Consider the following 24,247-nt stretch of genomic DNA (forward strand, 5'->3'; position numbering starts at 1 on the left):
TCTGAGACACGTTTGGGAGAGATTTGCTTGTGTTTACCTGTGTGTTAACTTTGTGGGGACAGGATTCAGTGCTGAAGCATGTGATATACCCCTGGGAAAATAAGGATTCCATTAACTTACAAATGCTATTCAAAATGATATGTAAGCACACACTTAAATCTGTCACTAGATGATCTGAGTGTTGGGATAAAACCACTCTGAGTGATAAGGTCGGTGATCAGACAGTTCAAAATAGCTCTTTAGCCAGTGTTTGCAGCCAAAGAATTGAGCATCTTTTAACTGAAATCAATTATATACATGTGTGCACTTTGAGTGTTTAATAATCTTAAATGAAAAATGACGCATTGTTCTAGAGGTTGTTCAGACAAAATTTGTTCCAAAGTGGGAGAATATGGTTCCAGGGAACGTGGAAGTGGCAGAGATGTACTGTATCCTGACCTGTTGATTTTTAACCAGTTAGAGGCTGGGATAAGCAATGGCTTACACCTGGTTTAGTTATTGGTGGCTGAACTGCACGATATTAATATTATGGACACCTTTTATCCTTGGGACTCAGCGCCCTTGTTTCAAGTACTGCGCACCTTCAGAATGCTCGCTCTGTATTGATTGACGCAGTATCTTTATTGCAGAGTAACTTTTGAACCTCTTCTCAAGATTAAGGATACATCTGTTTCCTGGTTTGGCTCAATCTGCTCAAGCTTGTCACGAAACTTTCGGTTGCAAAATCTAAAACTGACTTTATTCTTGCAAAATTGAAGCTTATTTCTCAAGTTGTTAAATATCTTTTTAAACTCTGCCAGTGTGAAGACAAACCTTTAGATATATAAACTTTGCTTTGTAAAAAACACACTTGACATTGTGGTTACTTTTTATTTATGTGTTAGATTATTGTAAATCTTTTAAATGTGGTATTTTCGTGATCTTCAATCCTAAAAGACTTTCTCCATATCAACATTGCTAACTAAACAATAACACGTTTATAAGGAAGATAAAACTCATCTGTAATAAAGATACAGGGATTGCATTTACAAGATAAAATCTTGATCTGTAAACTTAGTAACCTCATACCTATAATCTTATAAACCTATGAACTTATGTGTCACATCGAAACTGCTGCAGATACGGAATGCTGAACTATTTCGTTTCCACACCTGGCAGCTTATTTTGCTGAGTTGTTAGAGCTGAATTCTTGTTGTGCTGTTTGTACTTGTTATTCTACAAAGCACAACCAGAGTCCTGTTGGGTTTTTTGTCGTTCTTTAGGCACAATAGTCTTACCACTTAAAATTAGTTTCCAATACAGCCAAAAATAGTAATCCATTAGTAAGAATTCAATGGATGTAACAGTTTATAAGTGCCTTTGTATTAACTATCTTTAATCTGCACACATCTTCGGGAATTTCAGATTTTTACTTCAGTTGTAGCTGATTTGTCAGAACTGCCACTTCAGGCAGTTGTGTTGCTCTATTGATCATTCTGTGGGAGTTTTTTGACACATTTCTGGTTGTCCTGCTGGCCTCCATTACTGAGAAGAGTTCTTCTGCGATGCTTTTAGGTGCATTTTTTTTCTTTGATGACTGCAATTCTGATGAGTTAGCATTAGAGCAGGAATATCCTCTACAATATTGCTGTTAGGACTGCAAGTGTGCTAATACCTAAAGATGTCAAATTCTAATTTGCTTTCTCAGAGTTCTGCCAGGGTTGAAAACAAGACAGTCAGATATGAGGAGGTAGCTCTGCAGAATCCTACCTTTGTCAGTATTTCCTTTCTAAAATTTACCAGTTTTCTGGTAGACATACAAACCAAAGTCTAGAGCAGATTATTCTGAGCATATTTGTCTCTGTGTCACTTCAATGTCTACAAAACATACACACTTGACTTTTTTTCTAGTATGTTCCTCATTCAGTGCTGATTTCACTGTAACTCTTGGAATAATCCATCATCAAATGGCTGCACCTTTCAACCTGCCCTATGGACAGAAGGGTTATTAGCAGGAGTCAGACTGTCCTCAGATCTGAATGTAATTTTATTTACAGCCTCCATATGTTTACTTGCTAATTTGTAAGCAGTTTTTGGTAAATATTTTGTGCTTACTTTCTGATGCTGGAGTGGACAGTGTGTGCTTTGAAAGTACACATTCAAATGCTGATTTGATCTCCCAACAGGAGAACCAAAAATTAAAGAGTGCTGCATCTTCAGCTCTGTTAATGTGAGGATGCTGTTCTGCCATCTCATTTGTTCTGGGTGTGATTCTCTTGTGTGTAGACTTCGATAAAATAAATAAAATTGTGTATCTGGGTGGGGTGGCATGTTTAGACTTTATAACGTTTATTTTGCCCTGAAAAATAGCGCAGAGTGAGGCAGCTTCCTCTGGATTTGTTTTGGATTGCTGCAGAGCTTTTTTTAGCACAACGGCCTGCTCTCCCTCCGAGACTGTGGAGTACAAAAAAAAAGCTGCTCTTAACTATTGGCTGAATCTATCCACGATACAGCAGGCAAATGGGCTGGACCGAGTCTGTGTTTCAGGAAGACGCTTGAATTCACGTTCTTTTTTTCACTTGAAATAAAAATAAATAAATCCACAGGCTATGCAGCTGGACCAAATATTTAACTGAACAAAAATTCCAAATCTAGCATTTTACTGTAGGTTTTGCAGCTTTGTTTACACATCTTAACTCCTGTTTTGGGTGCATTTTTTAGCATGAAAAGATTGTGATGTTTTGTATGCTTGTAAAAGAAATCAATGCAGTGTTTCTTTGGCTGCCGACAGGCAGGAATCAAAACAGTACCAGTGCTGGGAAACACAGTTTTTCAAAACTTGGGATGTATCCCTTCTTTTGTCGGTTCTGCCACAGTTTGGCCAGTATGGCAGAGCTGATCCAGGAGCTTCAACGCCTAAAATGGGAAAGGAGACATCAACTCCTTAACGCTGAGCATGCTGATTCTATCTGCATGCGTATGGCTTTGGTTAAATCCAATTACTGCTTAGAAATTAGAAACATGGGTTTTGTACCAAAAGCTTGTGAAAATGTTTCTGGTTTAAATCTGCTCCCCTCCCCCCTTTTTTTTTTTGAACGCAGGAGATCGGTATTTATGTTCTTCCTGCAGCACGTGTCTTTGACCTTCCTGTTTTTATTTTGCATCACATAGAAGCATCCAGGTTTTATCTCTGATACCCTTGGTCTCGATCCTGGCTGAGCCAGGAGACTCTTACTATGGCCAACAGGCAAATGAACCATTGACCGACCATCTGGGAGACAGGAATTCATGACAGACAGGGATCTGGGGGCCTTTGCTTTGTTGGGGGTTGATTATGTGATAGAAATAATGTGCTTGGTCATGGTTTTGGGGAGGAGAGGTGCCAAACACATGGCACATGCAGCACCTCTTCAGCCCCATCGCTGCAGGGTCCACAGGGAGTTCTGTGCCCCCGTCCCATCTGGTGCTGGGTTTTGTGACAGTGACTTAGAGCCGGAGGCAAGAAGAAGCAGCAAGGTCCTGCAGTTTAGCTGAATTTTCTGGGAACGGGCTGGAGGGATTTCTGCTTATGGTGGATGCAAAAAAAAAAAAAAAAGAAAAAGTGGAAAAAAAAACATCATGGAGGAAGTAGTGGACTGTGAGTAGAGCCTTTGTTCTTGATATTGTTTTTAGTTTTCCGATATTCTGAGATTGAGTGCCATCCTGTGGCACCCGTCTTACACTGCTCAGAATCAAAGCCGTACTGAAACCAGCTCCACTGCTGAATTGGCTGGAGGTTTTCAAAGGAAGTCATGGATATTTTAGTGAAATATGTATCACTTCAAAATACTCAGTATAAATAATACTTAATAAATAATTGTTTGTGGGGTTTTTTTTATGTGGGAAAGGTCTTGTTTAGACATTCCTGCTTTTTACCTTTAGTGTGGTCAGTTAAAGCCCCTCCTAAACTACAACATAAGCACTTTGCCAGAAAACAACTTTTTTTTCTTTTTTTTTGAGGAAACTTTTTTATTTCAGATTAATATGAAATGCCTTTCACTATGTAATCTATTTTGCATTCAATGTAATCATATGTTAATGCTTTATGGTCCGGGTTAGTGTTATCTAATCCAAACCTGTTCCATAGTTTAGCCTAAACCCTCCCTGTGTGTAGCGCTCCCATGTTAATCTCAGTTTAAGCGCTCAGCTGTGCTTTTTGTGTTAAACTCGTGGAAGCTTTGTGCTGGTCTGCAAAACCTCGCTGTCCTGGCCTTGCCACAAACTGGAAGGAAAAGGACGGTTTCCATCTTAAAGTGTACTTTCAAAGTCATTTTCTCCTGTCTTCTGTTAACATTTGCAGGCCCCTTGTTGGGTTCAGAAGGTGTGATGGTATTATAGAGAATAGCCAGCTATTTGTATTTTACACAAGAAAAAGGACTGAACCGCGTTTGTCTGCTTTTAAAATACTAATGAATAATTCTCTTTTGCAATTTGTCTGGGACATTGGTATGTTACAGGTGCTCAGTGGATTCTATATTTTATGATGGGAATATGTATGATTTCCTTGATGAAATGTACTTTAAAGTGTGATTTTTAGTAAGTTTTTATTTTAGGCAATAATAAAATCTACAGGGAGAGAACAGTATATGTGACATATATTTTAATTAAAACTTGGATTTGTGAGAGCCCTTTCTGGAGTAAAACTCAACCTGTCTCTTTTCAGACATAAACCCCTTGCCTGTTAATTTGATACCAAGGTCACATAATCTTTTGTTTGTTTGTTTTCTCTTAAAGCTTGGTAAAATGCGACTAACTATACCATGTAGGGCCCTGACTTGTTCCCACCTGCAATGTTTTGATGCCACTCTATATATTCAAATGAATGAAAAGAAACCAACCTGGGTTTGCCCTGTCTGTGACAAGAAGGCTCCCTATGAACATCTCATTATTGATGGGTGAGTAAAACGAGACTCCAAATGAAGGGTGGACTTTGCACTCACTGCTTACTGTTCTTGTGCTGCATAGAATACAATGTTTTGAAATCTTGGTTATCTGGTTGTTTTAAGTTACCATGTCGTTTAATTTCCCTGCTGTTGATGAAGAATTACTCACCAGGTACCTCTTCCTTTGGTATTTTGGAAGAATTGTGGTCATCAAACTGTTAAAGTTAATAACAATCAAAGGTATTCCTTCCAGTCCCAGGTAAATTTTTGGAGCTATCCTGTCTAAAACAGTTGTGTGGATTGTCTTTTTCTTTTTTCCCCCCAATATTCCATAATACTGGATCCTAAGGTGAGAACAGCACATGTCATTTCTTTTCATGGGCCAACTGCACAAATCTGGCATAATTGAGAGCAGACATTCATGTTAGATCAAATTAATACTGCCACCCCCAGCAAGGGCATGGACAATTCCATAACTCTGTGTACAATTTGACACTTGGGGAGTTGCTTTTTCTAGAAAGTAACATGAAGACTGATTGCCTGGTACTGCCTACCTGCAAAATATTAAAAAAAAAAAAAAAAAAAAATCTAGTATTGTTCTCCCCGAAGAAATGCCAAGTATGTATTCCTGGGCTTACATTTTAATTCCTTAGATAAGAACCTTCTTTCCAGAGTGGGATAAAGGAGGAGAACAAGGAGAGGTTCCTGCCAGTGAAGTGTTGGATTGCTCAGGATCCCCTTAAAGGCCTTGAACAAGCTCTCGTGGGGCACTCTGGGCTTGCACAGGCTGCCTTGGATTTGTGGACCCCAGGTTTACAGGTCTTTGCTTCGAATCAAAGAACTGTTCAGCCTAAATAGTAAAGAGTAAAAGTGGTAATAATTAAAACAACGTATTGTCCTGACTTCTTGTGTTGCCAGGTGCAGATGTTGGGTAATACAATTGTAGCATCCCAGGGAGAAGGTTATTTCTTGAAAATGTTTCAATCTGGGAAAGAGTGAACTTTCTTGCTAATTAAAGCAAAGCTTTTTCCTACGCAGAACCACATGAATAGACTTGGTCAAAAGCTGGAATTCCCACTGGGACTGATGTGGCGCCAGGATCCTAAACGTTTTAGGGGATGCAGCTCAGAGAAGAGGCTGCAAGTTTAGGTTCCCAAGCTCAGCTCTTGTTAGGAGATGTCTGCTTACAAAAGAGGTTTCAGGAAATACTGGTCCTTAAATACTCAACTGTGTGGGCTCCTTTAAGATATGGGCTTCCTCAGCTAAATACTGTCAAAGATAAATATGGGTAAGAGATTTATTTTTTTTTAAAGTTAGGTCACATTCTTCCTTCATCTTGGGAAATGGAGTTCTGTGTCATGAGCTCTTCAGGATTCAACTCTTAGATCCTTTAAGTGAATGTGCAGATTTTTATTTTAGATAATATTTTAAATTTTTCAATTACTCCTATTTATCAAGGAAGCAGATGAGAGAGGGTAAAACAGTGAAAGCTTTTGACTCTTCTACACCACTAACTCAAACTTACACTGACTAATGAGGATATTGGAGGAAAAAAAAAGTTAAGCTCTTTTTGAGGACTGATATTAGATGGTTTTGATTGACAGGTTGTTCATGGAAATCCTGAAGTATTGTACAGACTGTGATGAAATTCAGTTTAAGGAGGATGGATCGTGGGCTCCTATGAGGTCGAAGAAGGAAGTGCAGGAAGTAACTGCATCTTACAACGGAGTTGATGGTAAGTCGTGATTTGGGATGTATGGACAGAATGTCCTGATGTTGAAGTGTTAAGTATTGATGCTCCTTTAACTTTTCATGATGATAATTTTTGCATGTATGTCTGTAGCTTTTAATAATCATTTGTGGGAAAGATTATTTGAGTAATACTTGTTTAAGGCTCACGGTACTTTTTTAATCAACGTTATGTAATTTTGTTTTCTTTTATTCTAAGTTGTAAGCTTTATTTATGAAGTCACATAATAAGCTAATAATTTATGAAGGCATATAATAAGCTGTGTAAGCATATAATAAGCTTGTTGTAAGCTACAGCTTATAATGTCGATTACTTTGTATAGGGTGCATAAGCTCTTCCTTGGAACATCAGGTGTCTTCTCATCAACAGTCAAATAAAAACAAGAAAGTAGAAGTGATTGATTTAACCATTGATAGCTCATCAGATGAAGAGGACGAGGAGCCATCTGCAAAGAGAAGCTGTCCTTCCATCTCTCCAGCGTCACCGTTAAATAATAAGGGGTGAGAATAAAATATGCAGGCCAGTGTGGAGAGGATCTACTCACGATGGAGAGTAGTAACAAATTTCAAGATAAATTCTGTGTAGAAAGCTCTGTATTTGGGTTATATCTTGATTTGGTAGCTTATAGCAGATGGATTTGGTCTTGGATCACGAGGCCTGAAAGGATTGGAATAACAACTTTGAGTTCAGTATGTAACACAATACAGTTTTTTAATTGTATTTATACTCCTATTTGTGAAAATGAGTATAGAATGCTGCAAAAGGTTGTGGCTTAGAAGTATTTTTTGCAGATCTGGAAAAGTTTTTCTTCCATAGGGAAATATGAAAGCAGCAACAGAGAGCAAGCAATGAGAAACATGGGTGTGGTGTGGGAGTGTGTGGGTTTTCCTGGTGGTTACTGCCAGTGGTACAGTAATAACAAATGCTGGAATAACCTGATTGCAGCCAAGCTGTTAATAGCACCTTGTTTGCATAAACATGTAGGGATGAAAACTGAGGCTAAACCAAAGGGATCCTGTTGCTGAACTGATTACTGCTCCAGTGGTGTAAATGACTCAGTGATCACGTAGAACTCCTTGAGACCTTTTTGGCTATTTTCCATTGCTAATTACCTTGTAGAGTGTATCTGTTGTGCTGTTATGCAGCTTTGTACCTTTTTGAGGGCTCCATACAAGACTCATTGAGGCTCTGTAGCATCTTGATGCTTTCTAGTGGAACTTGGAAATTGAGTAGGGGAGTTGTTATTGGGCACTTGTCACAAAGTCCATAATGTGTATTGAGAGGTTGACTTTGAAAACGGGCAAACCCTGCATGGGACAGCAATAGAAATCGTCAAATGCTTTTCTAGCAGTAAAGCCAGGACTATATTTTACACTTGTAACAAGCCTTTATTTCTTTCAGCATTTTAAATTTACCCCATCAAGCATCTCCTGTGTCAAGAACACCAAGCCTTCCTGCTGTTGACACCAGCTACATCAATACGTCACTTATCCAAGACTACAGGCATCCATTCCATATGACACCCATGCCTTACGACTTGCAAGGTGAGCGTCTGACTGTTCATAGCTGTAAATACAGCTCTCTCAACCAATAACTGTTGTAAAAGGATTTAAACATGCAGTTGTTGGACAGTCCAGTAGTACAAAATATTATTTTGAGGATGAAATGGTATATTTTTTAAAATAAATAAATATTAGACTAATATCCTAAGTTTTTAAAAGGTTGATATTTTGCAAGTTCTGGTTGTGAAGAGAATCTGAAGTGTTATCAGTATTATGCTGGTTTTATTTCAAGAAATAGTGAAAAAATGGGAAGGTGCTTTTTTGTTTTGAGAAGCTTGATATTTTTTTTTTTTTCTTTCTGACTCTTTACAGGTTTAGATTTCTTCCCTTTCCTGTCAGGAGACAATCAGGTAAGTGAAAGAAAATCAGGTTATATGACAGATTCTCTTTTCTGAGAAGGACTTGCTGACATGGATGTATAGGCGAGGAAGGAGCAGATGTATGATGTAGGTGTAAACACAGGCAGGCTGCAGCTTTATATCATACACATAGAAACTGTGACTAAACATGAGCATTGTCTAAATAGGGGTGTAGGATGAGGCATAACAAAACCATTTCAGCTTCCAAGGGTTAAGCTCAGCCACTGTTGTGTTCTGGAATGACCCTCGGCCGTGGCTGAGGCTCCACCAGCCACATCCTTAGTTTTTCAGACCTGAGGTCTGACTTCGACAGTCCCCACCACGGGGACTTTTGACAGTCCCTTACACGATTCACGCAGGCAGGGGCAGCTCGCTGTTTTTTCTGAGGCTGTGTGCCTGTTCATACCACGTTTGCCACCTTTCTGTAAATACTGAAATGGGCTCTTCCAGTTTAGTGAACTAAGCAGGTTATTCTCAAAAGGAATCTGGGTTTGCAAGTCCTCCCATGTGATCACTTTTCCTCCTGTGCCTCCAGGAAAAGAAGAGGGGCTGGTGTGGCTCACCTGCCCTCTGTCCCTTCATGTCTGGTCTGCAATATCAAGCAGGAGAATTGCACTAAATATAGAGGGATACTTTCATACCTTGATTAAGACTAGAGCCTGCACAGTAGAATTTGCATTCAGAAAAGCTATCTTGAAATTCAGTAGAACATAGATATGAGAATTATTCTGAAACAAGTAGTGCAGAAGTCTAGTGGTGCACTGATGTGACATAATTATACTAGTACATACATACAGGGGCACAAGGCTGAAGAGCCTGCTTGGGTGTTTCATTGTAGTGGAAAGAAACATCCAGAGCAAAATGATCCTACAGAGACATTGTATTTAAAATCCGATTTTTGATAGCTGAAGTTCTTGGCTTTCAGGGACTGCCCAGCAGAGAGTATAACTTGGGACAGCCCTTGCTGCCGTCTGATGGGACTACGTGTGCGATTTCTAAATGCATTTTTCACAGCAATTTGCTTTCCTCCACCAGCAGTGATTAGCACATAGTTTCACCAGCTGTGGTTGGTCTGTGACTGTTGAGCGGAGGAGAGGGATGGCAAAATGTTTCTTTGAATTTTGGGGCATTTTTCCACCAAGGATTTTTTTAAGAGGTAAAAGAGTGCTGCTTCTTGCCGTTTCTTACCGGTTGGGGTGTCTTGCGATACTGTTGCCTTTCTAGTGTTTGCTTTTACTAATACTAGTATTTCCAATTTCTTTTGACTTCAGAAAGCAGGGGCTGCAGAGGTAAAAGTTCACTGCATCGGTCCACTTACCTTACAGAAAGGTTGAGTAGACGAGCTGGTGTGAAATCCAGAAGGTGTCAGAGCTTTAGCTTACAAATACCTTCTTTTGTGCTGCTCTGAATCAAAACTCCAGTGTCTGAAATGTAACTTGAAAATGTTGTTTTTTCCCCCCCAGCATTACAGCACATCCCTTCTTGCCGCTGCAGCCGCGGCAGTTTCTGCATCAGATGATCAAGAACTTTTACACTCTCGTTTTTTCCCATACACTTCATCTCAGATGTTTCTCGATCAGCTAAATGCGGGAGGAAGCAGTTCTCTGCCAGCCACAAATGGTAGCAATAGTGGCAGTAACAGCAGTCTTGTTTCCTCCAACAGCCTGCGAGAGAATCATGGTCATCCAGTTGCAAGTAGGAGCAGCACGGACACGGCGTCTATCTTTGGTATCATACCAGACATTATTTCATTGGACTGATTTTTTTTTTTTTGGTTGGGTTTTTTTTTCGGAGAAAACGAACTCGTCGGAGGAAATCTTTGTGCTTGGTTTTACTTTATGTTAGAAACATAGACGAGTGGTTTTTTGTTTGTTTGTTTTTTTTCCTTTTTTAGGGAAAAAAAAATTTATGTGTACAGAGAACAGAAGTATATTTTCAGTTTTACTTTTGTATATAAACCTAAGATGGCCTCACTGGGAAAAAAATAAGGAAAAAACAAAAAAAAATAACAAAAACAAGGCGCTTCAGTTCATTTTTATGGATGTTGAAGATTTTACACCTGTGCATTTGTCATATGAGTTACTTTTTTCCCTCTGTAGTTTGGACACAAATGGCATTATTTTCTTCACAAGTAACATAAACAGGAAAGGAGCTGAACTTTTAAAGTTCAGACTTGTGAGAGGGTTTTTTTTCTCCTCTTGGAGGCATTTACCTCTGGTGGAATCGAGTTGCCCCATCCCATATTTAGTGTGGATTTTATTATGCTTAAAGCAGAATAAACCCTACGCAAACTATTCCTCTGTTTGCAGGACATAGTCTTTCAGGAGTGGGTTTGGTTTTTTGGGATTTTTTTTTTTTTGGTCATTTCTGGTTCTACATGAGCCTCTATTCAGATGATTTTTTTTAAACTCTATGCTTTCATCAAGCATGTTGCAGGCTCATTAGTGTACCAATTATTCTTGAGGGCCAGACTCAATAAAATCTCAGGCTGAGGATTTACTTGGCTGTGCTTCTGTGGGACAAGACAGAGAAATTTTATAGAATCTAGCCCCAAATACAAGCATTGATGCATTGGACTGTAGGCTGTTGTTTCTACAAACTTACTATGAAATCCTTTTAAAGTAATGCAAGATCCTAATCAGCAAAATATTAAGCATGTGTCAGTTTTAACTTTGTGGAACTGCTTGTGCTTTCAAGTCAGCCATGCGTGTATAAGCGGCCTGTTGAACTGAGGCCTATCTCATTCTGTCTGGAGAAACCTCCTTTTAGCCGCAGTAGATCAAATTTCTGCTTAAAAGTGAACTTGTCAACAAAAAGTAGAAAACACAAATTCTAACACACACTATTGCATGGTTTGTGCAGCTGATAACGGTCTTGGTACGATGTCTGCTGAGTTCACATTCATCAAAATTAATATTAAGTGTTCAATGTGAGTCTCTTAAACCAAAAACCAACCCAATAAAAAGCCTGATCCTGTAGCCCATACACTCAAACATATTCCTACCTACCGAAGTTTCTTGAGGTAGCGAGCTTTAAAATCCAGTTTTCTCATTTGGCCTTGTAATAATTTTCATTTCCGTGATGTTTCAGTACGCTTATGTTGAACGTTGAGCCATACTTCCTGGTTTCTTTTCTCCCTCCTTTTTTTTTTCTTTCTTTTTTTCTTTTTTTTTAAGTGGTGCATGACATAGGAAAATGTTGTTTTAGAACTGGTGGGTCACTTGGGCAGATCCGTTCTTACTCAAGAGTGAAATGTGTAAATAGCTGGAATGCAGTTTTTCAGGAGATTCTTTAAAGTAAGAGAAGGGGGAGGGAAGGAAGTGATTCTCTTGTGTCCCAAAGTCCATGTCAGAGAGAGTAAATATTTCCTCTGATGTGAAAAATATTTTTATAACTGGTTGAAAGTGCAGGTAACAAGTTTATCAGAAAGAGAGAGTAAGGAATACTGAAATTAGCAGATTCTTGTCTGAATTTTTAATGTCCAAACCTGTTGATCGCAGCTAGTTGCTTTGAGCATTGACAAGGGCCACCTTTTGCCTATGAAGTTGTCTCAAAATCTTGCATTGATTAAAAAAGAAAAAAAAAAGGAAAAAAAAAAAAAGAAAAGGAAAAAAGGAAAAAAAAATCTTTAATCCAAGTAGCATTAGGTATTGCTGTATGATCAGTCGTATGGTGATTTGAAAGGTTCACATTATGTGGCATCAAAATCGTTTTTAGTGTTTTTACAGCATCCCTCTGCCACTAAATAGTTGACTTGAATTTTGAAAACAAATGTTTGTGTTTATATGTATATGTGTGTGTATATATGTATTTATAGATCTGTGTGTGTGAGTTAAAAGTGAGTTAAATAGTTTTTCCCATGCATGTGTATTTCATACATATCTGGCTGATATATATATTTCACCATACACCAATTTTATAATTTATTAAATGTCAGTTAATAAATAAAAGGATAGAAAATGGGAAATACTTATTTTTTAAACTCAGTCTGATTTTGAAGTGATTAAACCTACACTAGGAATATATCTCAGACATTTTAGTCGTGAATACTAACCTGGTAACTTCAGAGCATATGCTTTGCTATACTACCGCCTGTAAACCTGGAGTACGGCCGCCATCCGTGTCACTGGGAGCGCGTGTCCCGGCTCCTGAAACGCCTCCGAGGAATTTGGGAGAGCTTGTGGCTGTTCCACCGACCATCGTGGCAACGTTTCCACTGACTGTATTGTTACCGATGGCCCAACGAGCAGCTTATGTCGCTTTTGACCATGGTATTAAAATGTTGTTAATTCACATCTAAAACGAGACGTGGCGAGTGTGTGGTGACGCAGAACCTGGCATCTCTGTGCCTGGCGTAGCTTTTGGAAGGCGAGGTCGGCTGATGACATCTTCCATTTCCTCCTGAGTGACCCTGAAGGGAAGGAAGGCTGTTCACTTCACCCTCATCGTTTTTTTTTTTAAACCTCATTGCTCTACAAAGAAGGGACAGAAAATGTTCTTAAATCCTCCTTTGTGGTATTAATCCCATATGCTTTGTGAGTATTCCTGTTTCACGCTCGGGTGTTCTTTATAGCTGATAATTCTCTGTGCCTCTGACCACGGTTAACATTGCTTGGTAGAAGTCTCAGTCTGAGTTTTTGACAAGTGCCCTGCCAATGTCTGTCCCAAACTCAAATTTCCCTTAATTCGCTTCCAATCAAAGGTGCAGTGAAGCACCCAGGTGGGCAGGCCGGCGGGACGGCTCCGCGCACGGCACATCGCCGAGTTCTGTCACCCTCAGCCTGGTGCTCTCTTGTCCTCAGGTCCTTCCACCGGAGGCGAGGGTGCACGCACACGTGTAACATATAGCGCCGTGCATGACATATTGTTCACACACCAACACAAGCACATGGCCGCGGTGGGGAGCAGGGCAGCCACGGCTTCACGTTGCTCGGGAGTGCATTACTGCTGCATCCTTAGATGAGGAAATACCGTAATTATGCCATGTGTTAAAAACTTGTATAGCGCTTCCATCGTGACAGCAGTTCCAGGCTGTCCCCTTCCTCTCCAGGGCAGGGATTTGATCGGCCTTACAGGGACAGGATGATGTAGATTTTCGTTGGACTCTCTCGGACCTGCCTCCCAGCACAGAGCGAAGGACTGTGAGAACGTTTTGCAAATTTATTCTTTGTTGCAGTTTAACATTTCAGGGTTTTAAGCACATTTTTAAACGGAAAGGATATTGTTTTGTCAGTGTAACTGGGTTCTTTTTTTTTCCTCCTTCCTTTTTTATTTTTTAACAGAGCTTAGATTTCTAACAAGGGAAAATTGCTGGTGGTCCCCAAAAGTGCTGCTGTTAATTGTTTTAATTAACAAAGGGAAAAATGTATATAAGCAGAATATTAAAAATACCATTAATTCCATGAATTTAAATCTGTCATTCATTGCCTTAAAACTTTCTCTTAGTTTCCATACGGCATGCCAAACCAGTAAATGGCTTTTAAAAAATGTATAGTAGACCAATGTCAGTTTGTATAAAAGTACCAAGTGAAAATATTTATTATATGCATTGCAAAAAAAAAAAAAATGGTTTACCTATTGAATGTTACCTGTTTATGTAGAATTCTTTAGATGTAATAAAAAGCATTCAGTTACGTTGTGTTTCCTGGGGGGAAACAAAAAGGGGGAGGGGAAAGGAGGGTGTGAGAGTTGCAAAGGTCCCCTTGGAACTAAATGCTTTGCTTCTATATGTTGGTTTTTGTTTGGGTTTTTTTTTTTGTGACATGGAGTGTCTCCCACTTGTCTCTCCAAGCTCTAACAATGCTGCTTTGTTTTGCGAACGTGTGTGGAGTGTTTTCCTTTTTGCTGGCTTTGCTTTGGGCAGTGGTTTCGATACAGATGCGTTCTGAAGTGATGCAAAGTGATTTTGAGCTGATCAGTCCCTGTAACATCCAAGCTTTTATATCGTCTGCAGCTGAAAGGATTTGATAACTTCTGTGGTCAATAGGGGAGAATTAAGCCATCTATTGGATCGGTTCTAACTTGGCTATTGATGCATATTGGAAACAAATGCTTCGAAATGAACTCCTTGTTTCATAAGCTAATTACACTCAAAGCAAATGAGGTTTTTGCTTCTTGCGTCCATCACTGGTGTGGACACCGACCTCCAAAAGGCACTGGTGGGCAAAGGCTCGGAATCAAGGTAGGTGGGGGTTTAGTCCCAATATTGAGATTAACCGTGAATGGTGGGAAGAGACGAGGGAAGTCCTCTCTTCTGCTGATAGCTGGAACCTGTTATTGGTTTTTGTAGTCGATCTTCTCTGTATTTCACTGCTGTTTTTCTGGAGTGTTGTCCGAGTGCTCAGCTGCTTGTAACTCTCTATTTTTCGGAGAAACAAGATTTTTCTGTTTTATTTTCTATCCATGGAGTAGGAAGAGCTAACGTAAGAAGGCAGAGGTGTGGTAGGAAGTTTGACATTAAGCAAAATTCATTTCCCCATGATGTGTGGTCCTTTGCTGTTCACAGGGCCCCGGGTTAGTGTCTTCATGTGTCAGGATTCCAGACTGAGCTTACTGGCTTAGTCTGGGACTTGTGAGAACCATGGGCTCTGAATCGGGGAAGTTTGGGCACAAAACTGACATTTGTCGAAAAGATTCATCCTGGATCCGCTTCCATTTCTTGCATGACATTCAGCATATCATTTTGTGCTTTTTTTTATCTCCTGTAGTAATATTCCATGAGAATAATCCCTGCTTTACCCTTATAGAGACACTGCTACTGATTTGGGACCTGGGGGTTCAGCTGGAGAACAGGAGCTGAGGGGAGACCTTCTGATCTCTGAACTGCCTGAAAGGAGCTTGGAGCCAGGGGGGGTCGGGCTCTGCTCCCCAGGAACAAGTGCCAGGACCAGAGGAAACGGCCTCAAGTTGCACCAGGGGAGGTTGAGGTTGGATCTGGGGAACAATTTCTTCCCCAAAGGGCTGTCGGGCATTGGAACAGGCTGCCCAGGGCAGTGGTGGAGTCACCATCCCTGGAGGGGTTGAACAGACGGAGATGAGGTTCTCAGGGACATGGGGCAGTGCCAGGGGTGGGAACGGTTGGACTCGATGGTCTTGAGGGGCTTTTCCAACCAAAATTATTCTGTCATTCTGTGTTGTCTTAAATTTCATACACGAGTCTCTGTACCTTAGCTAAGGTTGCCAAGAAACAGGTGGAATAAGATCAGTAGCGATTGCTCTGGGTTGCACTGATTTTAATCAGTCTAAAATCAAGAGAGATGTTTTTTTGGTTTTGTTTTGGTTTCTTTCTGTTGTAGAGAGGCTGAATTTTCCTGGCCCCTGTTTTTCCCTGCCAGGAATACGTTCCGGGCAGCTTGCCCAGAACTTGGCGACAGATCCATTTACCAAGCACAGCATTTTCCATGTGTTGCCTCAAAACACAGGAGCATCTTAGCTGCAGAGAGACTTGATGTTGCAAAATACCGCACCTTAATAAATGATGTGACAGAAGTTGAGCAATTCATCTTGTGTGCTGAAGGAGCGAAAAATGAGGAACAAGGCAGCAATCATAGACTGTTCCTGTGCATGGAGACACGGGTTTGTCCTCTGCAGCCAGTGAGCATCACTGATGGGGCGAGGTGGAGAATCTTGTCGGATTGTACCACGGATCCAAGGAATTCCAGGGAATTGTGTGTAGTTATAGTAAATTTACCGCCGTCGTGACATAATGGAGCTCCCCGGGGAATCTTGGTTCTGCACAAAGAGCCGTGTCTGGGTGCGGGTGTGTGGGAACAGCAAATGCTCATGGGTGATGGTGACTTCTTGGAATGAAGTCACCGCGAGACCTTAATTACAAATTATAATTCATGCTGCAATCTAGACTTCAATGCATTTTCAAAATAAGAATCATTTTTTTAAATGCATGACGCATGTTACACAAGGGAATGTTATAATCAGTTTATTTAAATGACAGAGAACTCACATTTTGTGACATTTCTCCAGAAACAGGGTGAGAACCTGTGTAAGCACTATCATCAAGGCAAAAGAAGGATTTTTAAAGGCAAATGATGATTCCAGAGTCCAAGTAGTACATGGGAAAAAAAGAAGTTGAAAACATTTCAGGTCCTGCTCTTACCAATGTTCATTTGAATTTCAGTAGTCGACTGCAGGAAGACAAATGACACGGACAAATTCTTCATATTTTATTGTCCCATTTGGTCCAACTTTGGCTTCTTTTAGCAGGTCATCAACTGAAAAAAAAAAAAAAAGAAAATCTGAATTTGAGTGGTTTATATTAGGGGTGTTGTGATCTTCAAAAGAGGAGCAATGCAGGATTTGAGTTTGCAAATCATTTTTGTTAGAAGTAATAACTTCTGGGGTCGGTTGGAGGTGCCACCCAGATTGTTGTTTTAATGTAGCGTCAGTTAGCACTGTGATTTCCATGTCTAGCTTTCTGGGGCAGAGATGTCCATCTCTGAGTTCCACATGGAAAAGATTCACAAATTGAGTCCAAATCAGCTTTTAATTGCTTTTGATAGGAATGGCTTATTTGGTTTGATCAGCAAACCTGTTCCCTATTCGATTTAAACAAAACTAAGTGCTCTTTCAGATGATGTACCAAACTTGAAGTAGATTTGTGTGACTTTTGTAAATATTGTTGGGCCTTTAGTGTTTGAGGGTGAAGTTTATCTTCTCAGCTGGACCTTTCACTGAAAATGCTTCTGAAGAAGTGGTAACGGTGTGGTTGGCACCTGGCACTGGTGATGGTCTCATCCCAGCTTTGGGAACACCGTGGTGGTGACAGCAGTTATCTGATTTACAATGCTCTCTTCTGTACAGGCTACACCTTTAAAGGGTATTTTTTTCTGTCAAATAATGTCAATAAAATAGAAGTATATAAGAAATGAGACACAGAAAAGTAATGTGAAAAGTTACTGAATAAGGCTGCTCCTGGGAATTCCATTGCATCTTTGGGTGACAGGAGAGGAGGTGAATTCTTTACCATCACATATGGTGGGTGGGTGCCAAGACAAACATCAGAGAAACCCAGCACCTTTTGTTTGACAATGTTTTGGGCAGCAGTTTCCTTCGATAAGGTACCTCCCACAGTACAGACGAGTTTTGTGCTGGTGTATTTGCTGGTGTGATGTTGTTCACAAGCATGTTGCCGTTTTCCTTTGTGCTGGCAGCGCCGGCCCGTGGTGGGATGTTCTGCAGAGCGATGGGGCGGGGGGTCTGTTGGGGGAAAAGCTGTTGGGTTGTGGACCTTCACTGATCGGGTGTTACTTTATTAGGTTCAGATTGGATCTTGGGAACAGTTTCTTCTGGGAAAGGGCTGTCGGGCATTGGAACAGGCTGCCCAGGGCAGTGGTGGAGTCACCATCCCTGGAGGGGTTGAACAGACGGAGATGAGGTTCTCAGGGACATGGGGTAGTGCCAGGGGCGGGTTAATGGTTTGACTCGATGATCTTGAGGGTCTTTTCCAACCAAAATGATTCCATGATTCTAGGTGTTCAGAGCCCCTCAATAACCACTGAAATGGATTAACCATAGCTGTGTGCTAATTTCCAGTCCTCCATCATCCTGTGCCCGTGCGGACTGGAGTCCCTGGCTGGGCAGAGCTCTGGTTTCTCCCCTCTGCGATGGGTGAGGGCAGCTCACTGCATCCCGGTCAGTGTTTCTGCTCGTGAGCTACTCGCCTGAGGTTACCAGGACTGAGGTCACCAGGATGGTTGTCCAGCCTGAACAAGTGGTGGTTTAAATAGGACTCCGAGTACTCCTGGAGCACAGAATAATGTGGCTTTGCAGTTGCCAGTTGTGAAATCCAGGGGGAAGGTCATTGGAAGTGGAGGGTTTAGGGGGAAAAAAACTGTTTAAATAGTTGTGGAATGTCTCTATGAGCAGCGTAACCTGTTTCCTCTCTCTGCTGTTCATATAGATCTGGAATGAGATTGTTTTTTCCCGGTTTTAGTCAGATATCGGTGTATATAGGGGTAAGTGCAGCCCCTGTGGAAGCTGCTGGAGGAGGATTTGTTTTCAGCAAGGGGTAAATAAGGGGCTATTGTGAGAACTGCTGTTCTGGAAGGTAAGTAACAGGCCTTTTTTTCCAGGAGATCTAATCCTCCTTGCAAGAAGAATACCCTGATGGTAATCAAATACCTCCAAGGACATACATTACAAAAATCAAAATTCTAGAACATTTTAAAATAACACAAGAAAAATATGTCAATTCTCATTTGGTAAAAATACATTGAATTAAAATGAAGTGAAGGCTTTTCTGGAGCCACTGTAAATGAAGGTATGAGCCAGTAGTTACCGAACAATTGCAGATGCTGATGAAATTGAGTCTGTTCTGGTATCAAATATTTACAGTGGCATTGCGAGGTGCAGTTCAGTGTGTCAAGCCAAAGGGGGAATTTCTTGCTGAGAAGCATCACTTTCTACGTTAGGATCTCTAGTGCCTTGTGACAAGCTGTGGGTAGATGTGCAGCCAGCATACCGAAGTACTGGGAAATCCCTCCGCACCTCCCAAATCTTTATAGAACAGCAGTTCTTGCCAGAATGCCTTTAATTAACGTCTCTATGTCTTCACTGTTTGCTCAGCTCTCATAGTAGCTCTGAAGGTGTTTTCAGATGTAAATTAATGAACTATTATTCCAGTTAAGCAATTGATGAAAACACTTGGGAGAAATGCCTTGTTGGGGTATCACTCGTGAAGCTGGTGATGGCAGTTGGACTGACCAACGTTGCTCTGATTAAATTCTACTTTAACATTAGAAATGACAGTTTTTACACCCTCAAGTTGCCTAATGGGGTCTGTACAAACCTCATAACCCTGATAAAATTCATTCCTTGCCTGTATCAGACTGGTCATGGTTTTTTCTAATGCTTTTTTTGGCAGTAATTGAACAATTCGAAAGCTCCAGAGCTTGGTCCCTGCAGCTCTGCAAGAGCTGGAGAAGCCACAGGTGATGTGGTTTGGAGCAAGGAGGGGACAAGGACAGGACCCCCTGTCCCCAGGGCTGACAGGCATTGGGGTGCGCAGAGTCTGCCCCCGCTCCTGCAGCCTCTGAAAGCTGGAAAAGTTTGCATGCGCTTAAAAAGTTTATATATATCATGTACATTGTTTACATAATATGTACATAAAATGCCCAAGGCAAAATCATCTGTCTCAAAGGTCTTGATCATTTTTAGCTTCCTAGAAATTCCCTTCAATTGTGCCCCTTGGAGGCAAATTTCTGACAAATAGGGCATGTTGGGTTTTTTTTTCTTTATTAATTAAGATTGCTTTTTAAAAAGTCCTCCCTCTTCCAGATTGCGTTGGCCACAGAGCTCTTGGGAAGCCCCCAGTGCCTGGTGTGCTCTGCGGAGCATCCCTGCGGCTGGGGGACTGACGCTGTCCGGGGCCCTTGGTGGGACAGATGCTCGCTCCATAAATACAGCAAAGCATCTCGGGGTGAAAAATCATCATTCGGGAAATGACTCGAGAAACGGTCTCTTGGTTACCAGGCAGCTGGTTTACTTCTGCGAAGCGCAGAACCTCTGCTTGGCCATCCCAGACTGACTACGGAGAGAAATCAGGAAGGGAAGAAGAAGAAGATGGGGCAGTATTTGGTATGTTTTTGTTTTACAAAATACCTTCTTCCTCGGAAAGCTTTTCTCCAAGTCTTGTGAGTTTGGCTCTCAGCTCCGAGGCGGTGATAACACCTTTCTTCTGCCTGTCGATCATGGACAAGGCCGTCAGGATTTCCTTCTCGGGTTCCTCCTGCTTCATCTGCCTGTACATTATATTCAGGAAAGTGGAGAAATCCAACTCTGCATTTCTGTCTGGGAAAAAGAAGGGCAGATTCTTTAGGAATGGCTCAGTTTTGTAGTCTGGATCCAGACCTAAGCATCCCCTTTGTCTCCCCTGCCCAGTTCCCCTTCTGGGGCATCTTCTCCCTTTTGCCTGACTCTTGTCTGGACCAGGGTGGGCCATTCCCAGGGCTTTCTCCCGACCCAAAACCCCATTTATAGCTTTGCCAGATTTGTGCTCTGAAACCTCTGTGTACAGAATTTTAATCCAGCCCACTTATTCTTCTTTGGTCTTTGTGCTGTGTTTTGAATTTATTTATACATATCTGCAGATGAATCTCTTTCCTCAAAATCCATAATCAATATGTGTGCATTCTGCTGCTCTTGAAGCTTTTATTTTTTTAATGGCACTATTTTAGTCCGTGTGCTGGATTGTCTTTGTTCAGAGTCTCATGCATCAGACCAGGTTTTGGTGGCTGCTCTTGGTTATGCTGCGGTTTTACCTGAAAGTCAATGTCATCTGCTGGGCTCCAGGCAGCCTCCCTGTCTTTGCATGCAGTCTGGCTGCAGAAAAGTTGAATTTTTCCAACCGTAATCCAGTGTGTTTTATTGATGTGCTACTCTCCTTACCGATCCTGTGCAGGTGCAGGTGTCTCTGCACCTCTCCCGGTGTCGGGCTGGCTCCCAGGCTCCGCATCACGGCCATCAGGTCCGAGGCTTTTATCTTGCCTTTTTGTTTCTTGTCGTACAGGGAAAAACATTCCTTGAACTCTAATTAAAAACCAAAACTCTCTGTTATGCCATGTGAGAATACATTGATCTACCGGTGACGTTTCTTCTCCCATTGCCCAGTCAGGAGGTGTTGGTCTGGATCCAGGGGGGATTTTGTGTCCGGTTGGGGTGTCTCGTTTCAAGGGTGATGGACAGTGGGGGAGGACCCTGGGTAAGGTGCCAAGGGCAATTAAAACCCAGGCTTGTGAAGAGCTGAGCTAATTGGGGTCCTTCAGCCTAATGAAGCAACTCTGCAAGCAGAGTCTGGCTTCCAAATATGTAAAATACTGTTAAAAAGCATTTTTTTCTCTTCCTTCCTAGGGGGTAGGAGAGGATACTGAAGGGACGAGCCTTAAGGAGCGGTGGGGGATGCTGGTTTGGGCTGCGCAGGGTCTGGCGCTTGCCCCGGGTCACCGTCTGGATTTTAATAACAGATAAAAGAACTGATAATGTCGCATTTGGCAGCCTGAGTGCTGCTGGCTGCTGAGCCTCTGCCTGCGCCATCCCGTCCCCTGCAGCATCTCCCGCCGTCCTCCCGCTCCCACACCCGTTTGCGGTTTTCAGATAAATAAAGCAGGGTTGCAGCTGACCTACATAGGCCTGCCTGCCCTCCTCCTGCCTTCCCGCTCCTCCTCGATGCTAATGGGCAAGCTGGGAGCGTGGGGACCGTCCAGCCAGGGAAATAAATATTAGATCACTCTGTTGTGGTGCAGTCACCCCCCTCTTCATCCTCTCTGTCCCTAAATCTTATTGCCAGATGGGTGCTGGGTGTCTCGGGGGTGCCCTGGCCGCCTCAATCCCGCAGAGCTGCTGAGCCCAAGGGCGCTGCAGATTAACAGATTTACAATAATACTCTTATTTCAGCTTTCTTCTGCCGTTCTCGCAGCAAACCCTTCCTTGTTCCAGTGTGAGGCAGCGCTCCCCTGTCCCAGGCAGAGCAACTGTGCCTCACAAATGAGGATTTGTATATCCCGCACCCACATTCCTCCTCTTCCTCCTTGCCTTTCTCCCATCATATGTGAAACCTCCAGTATTGCAAATTGTCATCTGAAATTTCTCCTGCTCCCTGCTGGTCTGGCCAGGGCTGACGTGGGGCTGGGAGGTTGGTGGTTAATCTCTGCTGGTTTCAACCCAGCGTGCGGGTCTGCGGGTGGTCTCAGCTCCCGGCCTGTGCCCAGCACTGGCCTCACAAAACCGGGGAGATTTCTCTGGTTTCAGAGCAAAAGGGTCCCCTGGAGAGCTGGGAGGAGGGCAGGTGGGAGAGCACAAGCCCAGATCAAGACACTTTTGATGGAAATGCCATTTATATTTATACATGAATATATATATATATATGTATAAATTTGTAAGCCGATTTTGCTAATTAAAAAAAGAAAAGAAAACCAGAAGAAAACTGTACGTACCATTAATTTGATCCTGGGACAGAAATTTTGCCTGTAACATGAAGGGGGAAGGAGAAGGAAAGAAAAGAGAACAGCTTTAAAATCTGGATGGGGGGAGCAGGGGTGAGCAGTTCGTATCAGCCGAAACGCTTCACTCACCATTATTTTGGGGGCCCTTCCTTGTGTTTGACGCTGCCGGTTGGGATCCGGAGGCGTTTGCTGCTACTTTTTCTGTTGGGCTAAAGTCCGCCAGCGCGGGGTGGAGTGCGGCCGGGCTGTAATAAATATCCGTAGCTATGGCTACGAGACCTGATCCCTGCGGGGCTGGATCTGCTGCCAGCGGGGACAAGGGACCCCGAGCGGCAATGCTGTGGGGCGGGAGGTCCCCTCGGTCAGGGTTTGGGGTCGGGTTGGATGGGAGAGGGTTTAGTGGGGCGCAAAAGGCTTGATAATCTCAAATAGCCGCACACCTTGCACTAAGCTGAGCTGCTGGGAGGTAAATCCAGTCTTGCTGGGGTAGAGTGCGGGGGGATTTGCGGCTTTGCAGTTCACTGCTGAAGGGGTTTGGCAGGAGAAGAGGTTAATTCAGGCTTTGTACATCTCAGGTGAGCTCGATGGGTTTGCAGGGGAAAGGGGGGTTCAGACGTGTGCCCTGCAAACACAGAGGGGCTGGGACATTGCAGACAGGTTGAGAGGAGAAGGGATTTTTTGAGATGGCTTTAAAATCTCCCCATTGTCTGAGGTTTATTTAGCTAATCTGCTTGGGAGCAAAGGGCCTGCAGGACGGCCGAGTCTTGTTACAGCCCTTGGCTGGGACTTGGAAGGGGGATGCTGAGGAAAGGATGCTGAGGGCTGCAGGGAGCTGTGGATATTCCGGGGTTTAAAGCTCGGTGTGGGGCCAGGCTGAGCCTCCAGCTGCTCTGGAGCAGCCCAGGCAAACAGCCGTGTTTGCTCACGGCTTCTGGTCTCTCCCAGCGCTCTGCTTCTGCTGCTCAGTTGACATTCAAGCCCTTGAAAAGCAAGTATTGTACATGGAATTGCTGAACAAAAATCTAAAATTTTGGCCTGTCCCATTCTTCACAAAAAAAAAAGCTGAGCCAGCAGCTTGGCTGGGTGCTCCTGAGTGTAGAATGGGCAACACTGTCTCTCCTGATCCAATGGCACTTGAAGTAGCCCCAGAAGAAACCTTAGGATTAGTACGTGTGTGTGGGTGAAGTACCTGATGCCACACAAGGACAAAATATTTAGTGGCCATAGTGACCACTATAGCGTGGACCAGACCCAGCCCTGTTACAATGACACAATCAGGGTCCTTAAATCTCCTGGGATAAAGGTTCTTCCTTCAGAGCAGAGCTGCTTCAGCAAGCAATGGGAGTCACTCAGCTCTTACTAAACGTTTTATTCAGTGTGTTTTGCTGGTAACTTTTTTATTACTGCTTGACTTCTGTCACATAGGGCTCTAATACAGGTTATAAAACCATCGCAGGGATGCAGCTGGAGCAGCCAGAGCTCAGCTCCATCACCCGAGGCTGGAGAAGTGCTGAGTGGGAGCAGAAGCTGCCAGCGGTGCGGACATGCGAGTGGGGACAACACTGGAGCTCTCCCACCGCCCGATGCTCTTTTTGGGCTGTGTTTGTGCAGAACTGGCCCTTCTGGCACCAGCCAGGCCCTTCCAGCACCACAACTATTTTTCCTTTTTGTTCAAACACCCCTTCCCTAGGTAGGTCTAGTTAACAGACAATACATCTTG

The 24,247-nt window shown here is 42.5% G+C and overlaps 2 protein-coding genes across 4 annotated transcripts in view; one reads left to right on the plus strand and one right to left on the minus strand.

Annotated features, from left to right (window-relative positions):
- PIAS1 (protein inhibitor of activated STAT 1) overlaps nt 1–14,391 on the plus strand; it is a 59,689-nt gene extending 45,298 nt beyond the window's left edge. The window contains exons 9-14 of one of the 2 annotated variants that reach the window (XM_082060564.1): nt 4,753–4,913; nt 6,506–6,636; nt 6,974–7,151; nt 8,053–8,195; nt 8,526–8,563; nt 10,236–14,391. In XM_082060564.1, coding sequence (XP_081916690.1) covers nt 4,753–4,913; nt 6,506–6,636; nt 6,974–7,151; nt 8,053–8,195; nt 8,526–8,563; nt 10,236–10,271 — 687 coding nt within the window. In that variant the 3' untranslated portion in view covers nt 10,272–14,391. Of the gene's footprint in view, nt 1–4,752; nt 4,914–6,505; nt 6,637–6,973; nt 7,152–8,052; nt 8,196–8,525; nt 8,564–10,035 lie in introns of both variants that reach the window. The other variant, XM_082060563.1, reaches the window with a different exon arrangement.
- A 1,326-nt stretch (nt 14,392–15,717) lies between these two features.
- CALML4 (calmodulin like 4) lies at nt 15,718–22,893 on the minus strand. Of its 2 annotated transcripts, XM_082061140.1 has the most exons (5): nt 22,657–22,893; nt 22,519–22,549; nt 20,975–21,115; nt 20,189–20,377; nt 15,718–16,800 (listed from the first exon to the last, which is right to left on the minus strand). In XM_082061140.1, exons 1-5 carry the CDS (start codon nt 22,657–22,659, stop codon nt 16,703–16,705), a joined length of 462 nt encoding a protein of 153 aa, XP_081917266.1. In that variant the 5' UTR covers nt 22,660–22,893; the 3' UTR covers nt 15,718–16,702. The 2 variants fall into 2 exon arrangements, with proteins under 2 accessions (XP_081917266.1, XP_081917265.1); XM_082061139.1 differs by lacking the exon at nt 22,657–22,893 and having other exon boundaries at nt 22,519–22,638.
- Between the last annotated feature and the right edge of the window lie 1,354 nt (nt 22,894–24,247).

The sequence above is a fragment of the Streptopelia decaocto genome (genome assembly GCF_964273445.1).
Source record: "Streptopelia decaocto genome assembly, chromosome: 9".
Lineage (NCBI taxonomy): Eukaryota > Metazoa > Chordata > Aves > Columbiformes > Columbidae > Streptopelia > Streptopelia decaocto.

What these genes read in the sequence shown, in the direction of transcription:
- CALML4 (XM_082061139.1), bottom strand. Translation starts at nt 22,558, where the DNA reads ATGTTACAGGCAAAATTTCTGTCCCAGGATCAAATTAATG. An exon ending in GTCCCAGGATCAAATTAATG is followed by an intron (nt 21,116 to 22,518) that starts GTACGTACAGTT and finishes GTTTTTAATTAG; the next exon opens with AGTTCAAGGAATGTTTTTCC. An exon ending in AAAGCTTTCCGAGGAAGAAG is followed by an intron (nt 16,801 to 20,188) that starts GTATTTTGTAAA and finishes TTTTTTTTTCAG; the next exon opens with TTGATGACCTGCTAAAAGAA.